Source organism: Camelus ferus, chromosome 1, assembly GCF_009834535.1.
Source record: "Camelus ferus isolate YT-003-E chromosome 1, BCGSAC_Cfer_1.0, whole genome shotgun sequence".
NCBI lineage: Eukaryota > Metazoa > Chordata > Mammalia > Artiodactyla > Camelidae > Camelus > Camelus ferus.
In genome coordinates, this window is record NC_045696.1 from 121176381 (window position 1) to 121190113 (window position 13733).

General features: G+C 45.7%; 1 protein-coding gene across 3 annotated transcripts in view; it reads right to left on the reverse strand.

Moving 5' to 3' along the window:
- MRPL3 (mitochondrial ribosomal protein L3) overlaps positions 1-7865 on the reverse strand; it is a 45678-nt gene extending 37813 nt beyond the window's left edge. The window contains exons 1-4 of one of the 3 annotated variants that reach the window (XM_032489513.1): positions 7627-7865; positions 6244-6428; positions 5254-5345; positions 3330-3428 (exon numbers count right to left, since the gene is read on the reverse strand). In XM_032489513.1, coding sequence (XP_032345404.1) covers positions 3330-3428; positions 5254-5345; positions 6244-6428; positions 7627-7718 — 468 coding nt within the window. In that variant the 5' untranslated portion in view covers positions 7719-7865. The remainder of the gene's footprint in view (positions 1-3329; positions 3429-5253; positions 5346-6243; positions 6429-7626) is intronic. The other 2 variants (XM_032489517.1, XM_032489507.1) reach the window with 2 other exon arrangements.
- Between the last annotated feature and the right edge of the window lie 5868 nt (positions 7866-13733).

A 13733-nucleotide genomic window follows, 5' to 3' on the forward strand; every position in this document is an offset into this window, starting at 1 on the left:
CATGGATGGATCGAGAGGGCATTACGCTAAGTGAAGTAAGTCAGACAAAGACAAATACTATATTATTTCACTTATATGTGGAATCTAAGAAACAAATAAACAAATGTAACAAAAGAGAGACAGATTCATAGATATGGAGAACAAACAGGTAGGCACAGGGGGAATGAGGGAAATAGGGGAGGGAGATGAAGAAGCACAAACCTCCAGTTACCAAAAGAACGAGGCCCAGGTATGAACTCTACAGTGCGGGGAATACAGCCAATAACTAAATGACATCTTCGTGTGGTGACAGATCGTAACTAGACTTACTGCAGGGACCACTGAATAAACTACAGAAATATCAGGTCACTATACTGTGCATCCACAACTAAGAGTAGGTCAATTATATATCAATAAATGTTTTGAAAATGCAGCTCCTTGAAATATTCTCCTGATGTATCAGATTGAGAGTTATTACATTTTAGAAGAGATTTCAATTTTATTTTTGACATTCACATATTCTTCCTGGTAATTTAAAAAACATATTATTAATGTCAGTTTTTAGGTATGATGGGAGGCTCCTGAGAGAAATCTTTTGCTTTTTCTAGTCATACAAGATGGGACAAGATACACATCTTGACCTAAGTATTTATAAACTGAGACATAAAGAGAACAAAGGTAACACTTCTTGATTATCTTCCGATTTCATTAAAATTGAATACTTTGCTTCTTCCTTTAAAATCAAAATATTATAAAACTAACTTGGTATCAGTTGTGAGAAAAACCAAATGCTTAAGTTGAGTTGTAATCAACAGCAGTGTGACACCAGTTTTTCTCTTTTTTTTAAAATGATTTCAAAAGGCAATCTACAAAACTGACAGCAGTGTCACACTTGGATACTCCCACCTATGAGGGTGCATTTTTTCTCTGCCTTGAGAGTTCCCTGCAATTTCCTTCTCACGATGAAAATGCCTCTGCTCCTAAGATGAATTGATTTAATCAACGTTTAAGGCTACTTAACTTCCTTATTCTAAAATACTATATGCCGCATCAGTTTTTATGTATAAGGCACAAAAGCAGCAAAAGCAGTCTAGTTTCTTGGAGGAATGAATTCTTTACAGATTGAAAAAATAACACTGTAGCCCTATTATAAAAAAAAACCAATACAATCAACTCACTGTAGAATGCTTAGCTGTTTGATATTATATATTCATAGGTCTGTCTGTCTCTACCTTCTATAACCAAGCCACCTGCAGTTTCCCTGACAGTTACTATAAGCAACAGGAAGTTTGTATATAGTTTAGTTCCAAAAATTGTTTTCCTTTCTGAACCAAAATGCTTTACTTTTAAGAATTTCAGAATTTCATTTTCACATCCTACTCTGATGAAAGGTCAAAGACAAAGTTTTTGTCTAATATGATCAATCAGAAAACAGTGGCATCCATTAAACAGAAGAGTTACACGATTCACGTGAAGGCTGACAAACATCGACATACTTAAAAGTTCAAATATTTGACATTAAAAACAAGTTTCCAAAAATATTACCTTGTGCTTTTAATTACTGTGGAATTATCTGAGGCCTGAAATTATTAGTCAATAAACTGTCAAGAACTAGTAGCAGATATTACAATGAAGCTTTAATGAAAAATTAAACCATAACCAGCTAACTTCTCTAACACTCTGAGATAGTCCTACTGAGCTACAAGACCCCGGTGACTTCAACCACCACCAGTGTACTGACCAGTATCCCCACCATTCATAGCACAACTCCATCTGGATTTGCTGTAAACACCTCAAACACACCTTTCCTCCCAGCTTCCCTTCCCCTGCACTATCCCAGGCTGGGCACAGGGCGCCACCCCGCCATGTCCCCTCCCCACACGCTTACTCCGAGTCCTTTACAATCACCACCCCTTCCAAACCCAATGCCACTGCTCTGGTGCCAAACACTTTTATCAACTCCCCCAGTGCTGAAAATCACCTCCAGAACGTCCTCCCTGCGCTGGGTTCTCCTGACTGAGTTAACCAAGATCACAGCTCACCTGGCACTGCCCTGGTTAGAGAACTCACAAGGCTCCTCAGAGCCCCAACTCCTCAGCCCTCCATCCTGACAGCTGCCCCCTTCACCCCCTCACCACACTCCCCGGCCCCGCACCGGACCCCACAGAGATCCAGACACCATGCAGGCTCCTCCCCACGCACACAGGCTCTGCTTCTGCAGCGACCAGGCCCGCTCTCCTCCCTGGTCCTCCAGCAGCCTGGGCCTGCTGCAGTCACAGCCCTGTACCCAGATGGCGGGTTTATCAGTCCACCCTCCCACCAGCCTACACGCCCCAGAGTGGGGACAGCAAGACATAGCTCAGAAAGGAAGGCTTGGAGTCTGACTGCAGATCCACCCCTTCAGTGGGCAGCCCTGAGCGGGGGAGCTGCTTAACCTCTGTGGCTTTAGAGGCTGAAAAGGCTAATGAGACAACAAACGTTCAAGGCATAAAGGGCTTCCCTGCCTGGCAGGAAGTGCCCAAATCTGTGACAAGGAACTAGAGGGCTCACAGTAAACACGGGCCAGCTCTGACAGCTGCGTGGCCCAGGCTGCGTCCTAGCGTCCACTCACATCCATTTTATAAACAAGTTAGAATGGACAAGTGGAGACAAGCAATGCCTTAGTAAACCTAAAGATGTTTCAGGAGCCGCCAGTAAAAACCATCACTGTTTCTAGGAAGGTATTCTCTGCTTTCAACATTCAATAGAGAATACTAACTGCAGATTTTTCACATTTAAACTACAAACGTGGCATTCTATTTGTATTCTACTTGGGAAATATGCTTTATTTAAAAAAAATCTGATGTGGGTTCATATACAGCTTTCTCCCCAACAGTCAGAACCGCTTCTAGTACATACAAAATTAACCCTCACATCCTGTTGGTGCCAAGAGTTGAGACAATTTAGAAAAACAATGAAATTAAACAGCAAAATAACCAAATAGCTACCACCTGTTCAGTGTCTGTTACATGCCAAGCACATAGGAAAAATCTCATATAATCCTGGTAACAAACCTCTTATGTAAGTAGCATTTTTATCCCCATTTTACATCTGGGCAAATACTGCAGCTTAGAGGGTGAAGTCACTTGTTCCAGACAGTGAAAGGAGATACAGGAACAAAGTCGAAGTCCCCCAGGCTCTGGGCTCCATGGCTCTGCCAGACTGCCTGCCCCCAAATCCATAACTTAACCTCCTGGACAAATACCAGTCTGTGGCTATGGAATAGCCTCAAAACTTAAATACAGAATCTCAAAGAACTCAGATCTGAAACTCATGAAATGTACTATTCTAGGAATGAAAATGTATCTTACATGGAAACGTGATACAGTTTTTCCTCCTACAGTTAGAGCTGCCATTTTTCCATTATAATTTTCCTTTGGAGTATATTTTAGGACGTGACAGTCTTGCACCTAAAGAAACAAACAAAAAAAAACAACGAAGTATGCACTGAGATACATTTTAATATTACACACCAGCCACACGAGGCCCTAGGACAATAAGGAATCCCCTAAAGTTTTTTTTTAATCTCATCATCTCTCTAAAACCAACCACAATCTGAAAATACAGAAATAACCTTAAGACAATTGTCAAATACAACACATAAAGTGCATAAGCAAATGAGGATTTATAAGAAAAGTGTGCATGCAACCATTACCCATGTCAGGATGCCCCCAAAGCCCTGTCTCTTCCCAGTCACCCCTCACTCCCATCCCTCCTCTTCCATCCCTAGAGCAGCGGCTCTGGAAGTGTGGTCCCAGACAAGCTGCATCAGCATCCCCTGGGCACCTGGAGAAACACAGGCTCTTCGGCTCAGCTGAGACCTGCTGACTGAGAGCCCCTGTGACTGTAAGGCCTCCAGGTGGCTCTGAGCCGTACTCAAGTCTGAGAAGCACCGCTCTGAAGCAGCCGCTGTGACCCCGCTACTGTCGACGCCGATGGCTCTCACGACCTTTATAATCACCACCCCTTGAAAGCGCTGCATTATGATGCAGGTCTGCGCGGCTGGCTCGGACCTTCCCCTAAGTGGACGCAGGTCGTATGGACTTGTCCACGTTTCCCTGCTTTCACTCAAGATCCCACCTGCAGGGCTCACCCGTACTGCCGGGTGCTCCGTCTCCCCTGCCATCCAGCATTCTGTTACCTAAGCAGACCACGATTCACTCACTCATCCTACCGTGACGGACACCGGGCTACTTCTGGTTTTGGAGGACTAACTACATAAACACTGCTGGGTGTCCTGGTGCTCACCAGTTCAAGTTCCCTACTAACACTCAGGCGGGGAACTGCTGGACTATAAGGTTCACCATGTTCAACTTGACCACGGTGCTAAGCTGCTTCCTGAGGTGGCTGTTCCACTTTCAACCCCACCCGTCACTCCTGAAAGCTCCACTAGTTTCTAGTAGTTCTAGAAACCCCAATCCTTTCTTTAACCATCCCGAGTCAACAAGAAGTGCCTAAGGGCTTGCAGGCCGCCCGTGAGGCTCAGCACTGGACACACCTGGGTGCCTGAGTGCTCACTTTAACCACCACCATCTGCCTAATCACTTGTCGAAGGCGAGGCCTCCAAAATGAACCAGCCCGTCCACAGTGATTTGGGGCGTGAGGGTCTCCTAACCAGATCAGCCATCTTTCTATTGTTGGATAAAGACAAAGCAGCTCACGTTTATCTGACACTGCACACTGTTTTCAGGGCTTGACCTTCATCATCTTGTGCACACCTCACAATAACCTTCTGAGGTGGGCCATACAGCTTCTTTCACAGAATAAAAGTGCATCTTTTACAGACAAGGCACAGTGCTCCAAGGAACACAGCCACAAAGGGACAGATCCAAGATGTGAAGTCAGGGATCTGGCCCCATGCCCCACATTCTTAAATGTGAAGTCCACCTCACCTCAAAGAACGAAGTGCTGCTTCCACAGACAAGAGAGAGCTACATTCTGAGTTAACACAGAGCAATGGGGCTGAGATGCTCTCTGATTATGAGTTAAACTAGTCGCTCTAAAAGGAGCTGGGCTGTGACTGGTTTTATTCACTGCCCCAAGTATCCCAATGCTGCTATTGAGAAAACCACCATTCAGGCCGCTGGGAACCTGCGCTGATACCGTCAGAAGTAAAGCTCCTTCAGTGTTTATGTCTGACGCTACCCTTTCCTTCACCACACGAAACTGCCCTTTGAGGTCTGCACAAACAGATCTTGCCACACAGACTCGTCATACCTCGGGTGTCTTTCTCACCTGCAGTAATGTGACAGCATGCCTTTGACCATCCTTGGTCCATAAAGGCATCATGCCCAGCTTCAGCGCGATAAGGCCGACTCTCGAGGAACCTGGCAATGAAAACCACGTCAACAGTCACACAGCTTTTTCAGCGCTCACCAACACAATGAAACAGTATTTCCTAAATTGTGGTTTCAATACAAAGAGCAGGCACATAAGAAACACGCTTATGGATTCAGAGTAAAACACAAAGGTTCCTCTTACAGATCTGAGTGCCTTCAACAATGCCTGACATAACATGCTGGTCCTCAATAAATCTCTGAAGAATAAATGTAAGAGGAATGTACAAAACAAAACAGTTTATCTGATAAACACTGGTTTTAAAGCAGTGTATTCAGAGGGCAGGATAAATCCATCACTGTGCTTTGCTTTCCTAATACTAATTCATATCTAGCCTCATTAATTAGAAATGTACGACTCAAATCTTAAGAAGTTAGCTGGGGTTACAGGGAGGACACAAATGGTCGTACTGCTAAAATCTGTCGGCCTCCCCAACGACACTTAGATTTGTTGCATAAACCGATAAAGTTGCTCCACTAAGAACTCTGGCCGTGATAAGATTCAACAGTCACAATAAACCCTAACCGAAGACGATACCCTGGACAGGAAAGGCCTCATGCCTCCTGGTCCGGCCACACACTCTTCCAGCTTTTCTTCCCTGACTTATTTTATATTATTTTTCATCTAAAGAAAACAAGAACACAAGTGCAGAATGATTTTCTGTGCACCCACAAAGCAGCTTCTGGATGACCACCAGACATTCACTAAAGGTGGACCAGGATGCTGGAAACAAACCTGCAACTCAAACCAATGAAACAGACATACTTCAGACATGAAAAAATCGTTTCAACAGATGATAAATTTATCACAAAGTCACAATGATTTTGAATGGGCCCGCCACACAGCAACTGGGCGATGAGAACACATTAAACACAAAATAACAAACACCTGGTTCCCAAGGATGTACGGGCCACGGCTCATCCTTCAGAGGACAGAGTTTGCTTGCTAACTGGGCTTTATTTTCATCAGAGGCCAACTGCTTAACAAACTGAACATTTTCTTCAGAAAGATGCTCATCCCACCAAGTGCCACTCTCTCCATGGAGACTTCTAACCAAAAACCAGATGTCTGTCCTGTAAAAATAAAAATCAGACAACAAAGCACAATTTAAAAGGTTCCCCCACTTAATGTTCGGAAGGGAGGTCACATGAATTGGAAAGTGTAATCAGGACCTTAGGAAAGGGTTTGGATTCTGTTCTAGTTTTTTCCCTGACATGCCTTATAATAACAATAATGGGGCTCATATTTTAACTGCTAATGGTTTCCCTGGAGGAAAAGTTCCTCATCTGCTCCGTGACAAACTGACATCTAACGCAGTTGTTCCTACGTCGATGAAAGAGAAGCCACTGGCCCATCTGAACAAGTACCTGAACAGTATATATCCAGAAGAGGTGACAATGTTGGGTACTGATCTCTCCCTGATAGGCTCACCTCTCTTCCCTGCAATGACATGGCCTAGGTTCAGAGTGGCGAAGAAACTGGGTGTGCAAAATTTTAAAATCCACAGAAGACATGACCAAAGACCAGCTGAACACACCAAGAAAGACCTTAGGGGATGGAGAGCAGGAAGGAGGTGTGTAATTCTCAAAAGGAGGGTCAGAAAAGAAGTAAAGCTTTCTGTGGTCTCTTTCCCTTCCATCGACAGGTCGATAGATTCAGGCTGGAGTCCCAACTTTGCACTTACTAGTTAAGTGACCTTGGGCAACTCACTTTTCTCTAAGCCTCTGTTTTATCTGCAAAACGGTATCACGCTGGAACAGTGGTCGTATCAGTAAGACGGATGAGCGCAGCTCTCTCAGGTGAGGCTGCTTGAGCTACTGCGCCTAATGGACCTAACAGCATTAACGCTCACCAACCAGCAGATAATATTATTGGTGACGCTGCCAGTCGTTAGCTCATCAGCGTTAAAAACAAACAAACATCAGTTCAGTTCTTTAAAGGGTACGGCCTTAGACAACGACCCTTACTCTTTAGGTCTGGACGGAGCCCCCTCCTCCGCAACCCGGGGCAGAGACCTCTGGGCCGGGCCAGGCTAGGCCAGGCCAGGCTAGGCCAGGCCAGGCGGCAGCCCCAAGGACCAGGCCGGGTCTCTGCCCCGGGAAACAGGTCAGGCGGCTTCCCGGGGACCAGGCCGGGCCGCTGCCCAGGGACTACACTAGGCGGCTACCCCGGGACCAGGCCGGGCCGCTGCCCCGGGGACCAGGCCAGGCGGCTGCCCCAGGGCTGCAGGTACAGGCACCACCCCCAGCCCCGACCCTCACCCGCACACACCTGTTCCTTGAGCCCGAGGCCGCATGCAGGCCGTCCACGCCACGGCCCAGCACCCGGGCGCCGGCCCGAGCCAGCAGCCTCCAAGCTGGCATGGCGTGGCCGCTACTCTTCCGGGAGCCCGCTGCTCCGCGCTCAGGGCGTCCCCGCGCCGGCGTCCCCGTCCGCGGAGCCCACCAGAGCCGTCCCGCCGCGTCCCGCCGGTGCCCTCCGGGACAGAAGAAGAACTGCCGGAGCCACTTCCGGTCCGTTCGCTTGCGCTCCGGGCGCCGGACCCGCCCCGGGAACTAGAGTTCCACCTCTGGAACAGTCCTACTTCGGATGGGAGTCGGGCTGGGGAGACGGGGTCTGCCTGACTCTTCTCTACGGGGTTGGGAAAAGGGGAGGCTCGGCGTTTCAACTTTAGAAGAATAAGGCGACCCTGGGACGGGCTCTCTAAGGAAGCGAAATCATTTCGAAATGACTCCTGTTGTGGGGCAGCTCATTGTACTAAGCAGCGCTTGACAGTTTATTGGTTTACGTTCAGAATAGCCCCGAACGGAAGTTGTTTTTAGATAACAAATGAGGGAACACAGAGACCTAGAATTTTGGTGCTAGTCCAAAATAGCACCGCTGGCACACGGGCAGAGTCGGGGCTGAATCAGGGCTGGTATGTGCTAATAGAATATGGACCCGTAGATGATGTGTGACTTTCAGGGCCGGGCCATAAAAGGCATTGCTTCTCTGTCTTGGTGTCTTGGATGGCTCCCTGGGGGGGAAACCAGCGTCATGTCCTGCAGTCGGCCCATGTGAGGAGGAGTCAACTCTCCAGCTAGGAGTGAGCCAGGTAGTAAGTGGTTCCTCCAGTCCCATGCAACTCATGAAAGACTTTTAGCCTCAACCATCCAGCCAGGGACCTCACGGGTTCTTGACCAGAAGAAACTGCCAGAGAGAATAAATGATTGCTCTTACTTTGAGTCACTAAGTTTTAGAACGATTTGTGATGCAGCAATAGATGCCTAATACACCTTCTGTATAAATAAAGCCTTTGCCTGAGTCCCAGAGCCAGCCTAATCACCATGTGTGTGTCTTGGGCGTTCGTTCTATTACTCCAAAAGCTTGTTTCCTTCTTTGTCATATGGGTGTTTGTAGAAATTTTGGAAATAAGAACTTAAAAGTTTAGCTATTTCAACACCCTCATTTTATTAGAGATCTGGTTAGCCTGGCTTAAAAAGTCCAGGCAATGGTCAACTTCTGGTAACTTCTTGGACTTCAAAATCTTTGCTTTGCCTGCTCTGCCAATCCACCAATTGCTGTTGCAGTTACCGTGGACACCTAACAATAACACTTTGGGTGTTGGAGGAAAAATGACATCTCTTCTTCCTAGCCACAACACCTGGCTTCCCAGTTACTTGAGAATAGCCCTTTATTGAACAAGCATGTTCTAGGTGTGCTGCATGCAACAAGCCAGGGGAAAAAAAGACTTGCCTACTACTGCCCTTGGCTAGCATGTCTTGTGCAGAGAGTGCGCTGTACTGTGTGCTCAGTATAGTGGAAGACCATCAGTCAGGGACGACCAGAAGCACACCTGAACCCAAACAAGGTTAAGTTCAGTTAGCCTGCTACAGGGAGAGAGAGCAGACACCTGAGGACGTCTCTGTCCTAGTGAGTTACAAGATCTGGACTCATGCTAGGTTATTTCAAGGTGGCACCAGGGAAACAGGGACTTGCTCTGAAATCTGTGTTATCAAGCAGCAAGAACAATTCAGCAATTGGGCATCACCATAATTCTGTTCTGGGGGCAAAGAGGACAAAGTGAAACCAATGAGGATGTTGGTGAGGAAACAGAACTCAGTCAGGAGAAGGCACTGTTAGTCATTTTGTAGCTTTGGTGTGACCTGGGGTGTGGTCTGTTAGAAACATCCTATTGACCTCCCACTATAAACACTAGATTCATTTTCACTCTTTCATTATATTTCCTCAATCTTTATAATAACCCCACGTGGTAATACTAAAAGTATCTTCATTTCACAGTTCATAAAATAAGCACAGAGAGGTTACACAACTTAAAGAAGTTCACTCAGCTTGTAAGGGCCACAGAGCATGTGCTCTGAGCCGTTTTGTTTCCTAAGTTCTCTATGACAAATATGTTACCTCCCTTGCATTGGAATTCCTCTATAAGTGCATCTGAAAATCGACTTTGAAGACTTAGAGCTTCTAAATTACTGATTTGATTTTTCCATAAAGTCACTCAAATGACAGGAGATTAAAATACTTCTCTCCTACATTGCTATCTGCAGAACACCAGATATTACGGATGCTAGATTGCATCTCAACGTTAAAACTTTGCTGATAGATATCCTTTTAAAAATCATGAAAATTCTGTGTGTAAAGACAGAGGTGAATTGCAGATGTCAAATGGTCCTGCCATTTGGTTAATGGCACTAGGCAGCATTTATGTAATAACTAATGACAAATTCATATATAAAATAACATTTGCTTTGCAGTTAAATAAAAAAAAGGGAGGCAGGGGAAGGGTATAGCTCAAGTGGTAGGGCGCAGGCTCAGCACACAAAAGGTCCTGGGTTCAATCTCCGGTACCTCCTACAAGCAGAAATCAATGAATAAACCGAATTACCTCGCCTTCATAAAACAAACAATATAACAACAAAAAAGAGGAAAATTAGTAAGTGAACATCCCACACACAGCGGTCTGTCAGGGTTGAGGAGGTGGCTATTCAGTCTAACCTTTGCCCTTGGTGCCAAATCTCTCCTAATCCTTGAGTTAGTGACATCCTTAGCAGGGGCTACTGCTGAACTGAATCAAAGCAAACCATGCTTTGTCTGCTGTCACACAGAACACATCTCCTGGTTGCCAGCTGGGTCTGGGATGTTTCATCTTCCTTGATTTAGTCACTACTGTATGCTGCAGGTTGACAAGGACCAGCCCAGCTCCCGAGGGACCTAGCTGGGGCTGCTTTAGGGCTCAGGCACTGAGCTCAGCCTCCCCCTCACTTCTGATGTCATCCTTCAGAGACTACCCTGGACCCTGGGATCCTGGTACCACCTAGTCTCTCTGGGACTTTTCTCATTGGAACAAAGATAACCTCCATTATCTCTTCTTAGCACTACAGTTCTATAATTCTTACCCCTCTAATCCAGACCAAAAGTTGCTATGATAAATGTCCTCTTTACTAGAGAAAACATTAGGAATAGATTGACTCCTGAATTTCTAAAGCCATCTCCAACCAAGGGTTTATTTCAAACTACTTTTTCATACATTCCTGCCTTTAATCCCTTCAGTTAGTTCTTATAATGTTTGCAATACATCTCGTTTGGAAAAGTCCTGAAATACTTACATGTGGTCTCGCCACGTGGCTTCTTGGGCTTCCTCTCAACATGATGGTTGGACTCCAAGAGCAAGCATCCCAGGAGAACCAAGATGTAGGCTGTGTTACCTTTTATGACCTAACCTCAGAAATCACATGGTATTACTTCACTTCAGACACCAGCTGGCCCATGTTCAAGGTGCAGACTCACCTTGGCAAGACAGCCTCATGCCACAATGTGAACATGGCAGATTCACGCTGTGAGAAGGGCACACGGGGCGGGAGACATGGAAACAGCGACCTTTAGGAAGTATAATCTGCTGTAAACACCGTGGGCGTGTCCACATGAAAGGACAGGACTGCATTGGGGAAGTTGCAGGGATTGATCAATTGCTGACCATCGTGACGCCTCTGCCCTGTAAAAATGTTTCAGATGATGGCTGGCTGGTTTACAGGGAAGAAAGTAAGATTTATTCCAGACTTCCTTCTGCATCCCAGAGCAGCTTCCTGGTAAATATCTAGAATTTCCTCTATTCGGAGAGACAACGGCCAGGCTTGGACTGTCTGTGCCCAGGAAGGCTTGAACGTGACCCAGCGTGAACAACACATTCTGGGGCAGAAGAGGACACTGACCATCACATGCAGTGAGCCCTGACCCGAGTGCCCTTCTAACAGTGCCTGTGCCCCCTAGTGACATGGACTGGGCAGCTGAGGTGGGTCCAGGAGGAGAAGCGGCCAACTGCAAGGGGCAGGGGTGCACCACAGGCTGCTGAGGGTCAGGCAGTGACAGCGGCTCCTCCCTCTATGGTATTTAGACTGCAACCAGGCTGAGCAGGATTGTCATGGCAACTTGCCTGTCTGCACCGCTGAGCTGAGACAGGATTCCCTTAGTAACGGGGAGCCCCGGAGATGATGCTTAAAATAATCTTCTATGCCTAGGCAGAATGCCTTTGCGGTTTTATTAACCATGAAGCATCCTGGGGCATGACTTTCACTCCCACTTTATTTCAAAATGGAACAAAATGGCTTTTTTAAAGCAGGAATTTCCACCCAGGGCCAAATGCTGTCTTGGCTGCACAAAGCACACATCCTGCTGAAATCAATGTGTATCACCCTCAGGTTTCAGAGAGGAGCTGCTATTCACTATTATATAAATTATGTTCAAATAGGCCGGGCGATCTCTGGCTGAAATCACTGGGCCTCATCTAATCTGTTTTCTATTTCCCACTGATGTCCCAGACAGTCTCTCAGTAGAGCAAATATTTATGCTTGGCAAGAGTTTAACACCTGGGCCATTTAGCCTGACAGTTTTTTCACATCTGATGCCCTCCCTGCTCACACCAGCTGTCCAATTTTCCCTCGTCTCCAAGGCCTGCCCCCTCCCTGAGGACCCCCTCATAGCCGCTGGCCCTAGTTGTTAATTCCTCTCCTCTCTTAGCACTGACCTTACGTGTGTGTGTTCTTGTTGTGTTTTCTTTTCTTTTATTGTTAGTGAAGACCTTCCAGCTTATAAACCAGGCCTTTTTGTTTGTTTGTTTGGCTACTCACTAGTTTTTTTTAATTGAAGTATAGTCTATTTACAATGTTCTGTTAGTTTCTGATGTACAGCATAGTGATTGTTATATATATATTCCTTTTTATATTCTTTTTCATTACAGGCCATTACAAGATATTGAATATATTTCCCTGTGCTGTACAGTAGGACCTTGTTGTTTATCTCTTTTATATATAGTAGTTTGTATCTGTAAATCTCAAACTCCCAATTTATCCATCCCTGCCTCCTTTCTCCCTCTGGTAACCATAAGTTTGTTTTCTGTCTGTGAGTCCATCTCTGTTTTGTAAATAAGTTTAGTTGTGTCATATTTTAGATTCCACATATAAGTGATATCACATGATATTTGTCTTTCTCTGTCTGACTTACTTCACTTAGTATGACAGTCTCCAGGTCCACCCAATGTTCCTGCAAATAGCATTATTTTGTTCTTGTTTATGGCTGAGTAGTATCCCATTGTATAAACATATCACAACTTCTTTATCCAGTCACCTGTCAATGGACATTTACATTGTTTCCATGTCTTGGCTATTGTAAATAGTGCTGCTACAAACATTGGGGTGCATGTGTCTCTTCGAGTTAGAGTTTCCTCTGAATATATGCCCAGGAGTGGGATGGCTGGATCACATTTTTAGTTTTAAAACTATTTTTGTTTTTTAAGGAATCTCCAAACTGTTTTCCATAATGGCTGCACCAAACTACCTTCCCACCAACAGTGTAGGAGGGTTCCCTTTTCTCTTCATCCTCTCGGCATTTATTGTTCGTGGACTTCTGAATGATGGCCATTCTGACTGTAAACCATGCCGTCTTGACAAGATCGCAAATTCTTTAAAGGCAGGGGATGATATTTCCTCAGTTCTCCCAGAAATCCTACATTTGTGATAAGAGCCCCAGAAACACTGGGAAGTTTTAGTGGCGATGGTTGCACAACTTGGTAAATACACTAAAAACTACTGAAGTGTGCACTTTGAAAGGGAGGATGTGAAGTATGTGAATTAGACCTTAATAAGAAAATATGGAAATCTGATGTGAGCTACGGAGGCTAGCTAGCGTTATCCCACCAGCAGCCCCAGCACCACGGGGTGGGGAAAGGGGCTGACCTGGTGTTACCAAGTGACTAACAAAAGGAAAGGGTCTGTCTTGCCCACCCACAGCCTCCTGTTGCCTCCTCCGCCAACATCAGGAGCAGCAGAGGACAGAGCTACTCCTGTAACAGCTGGAATTTTTGTGTAGAAGTCGGGAGCTCTGTG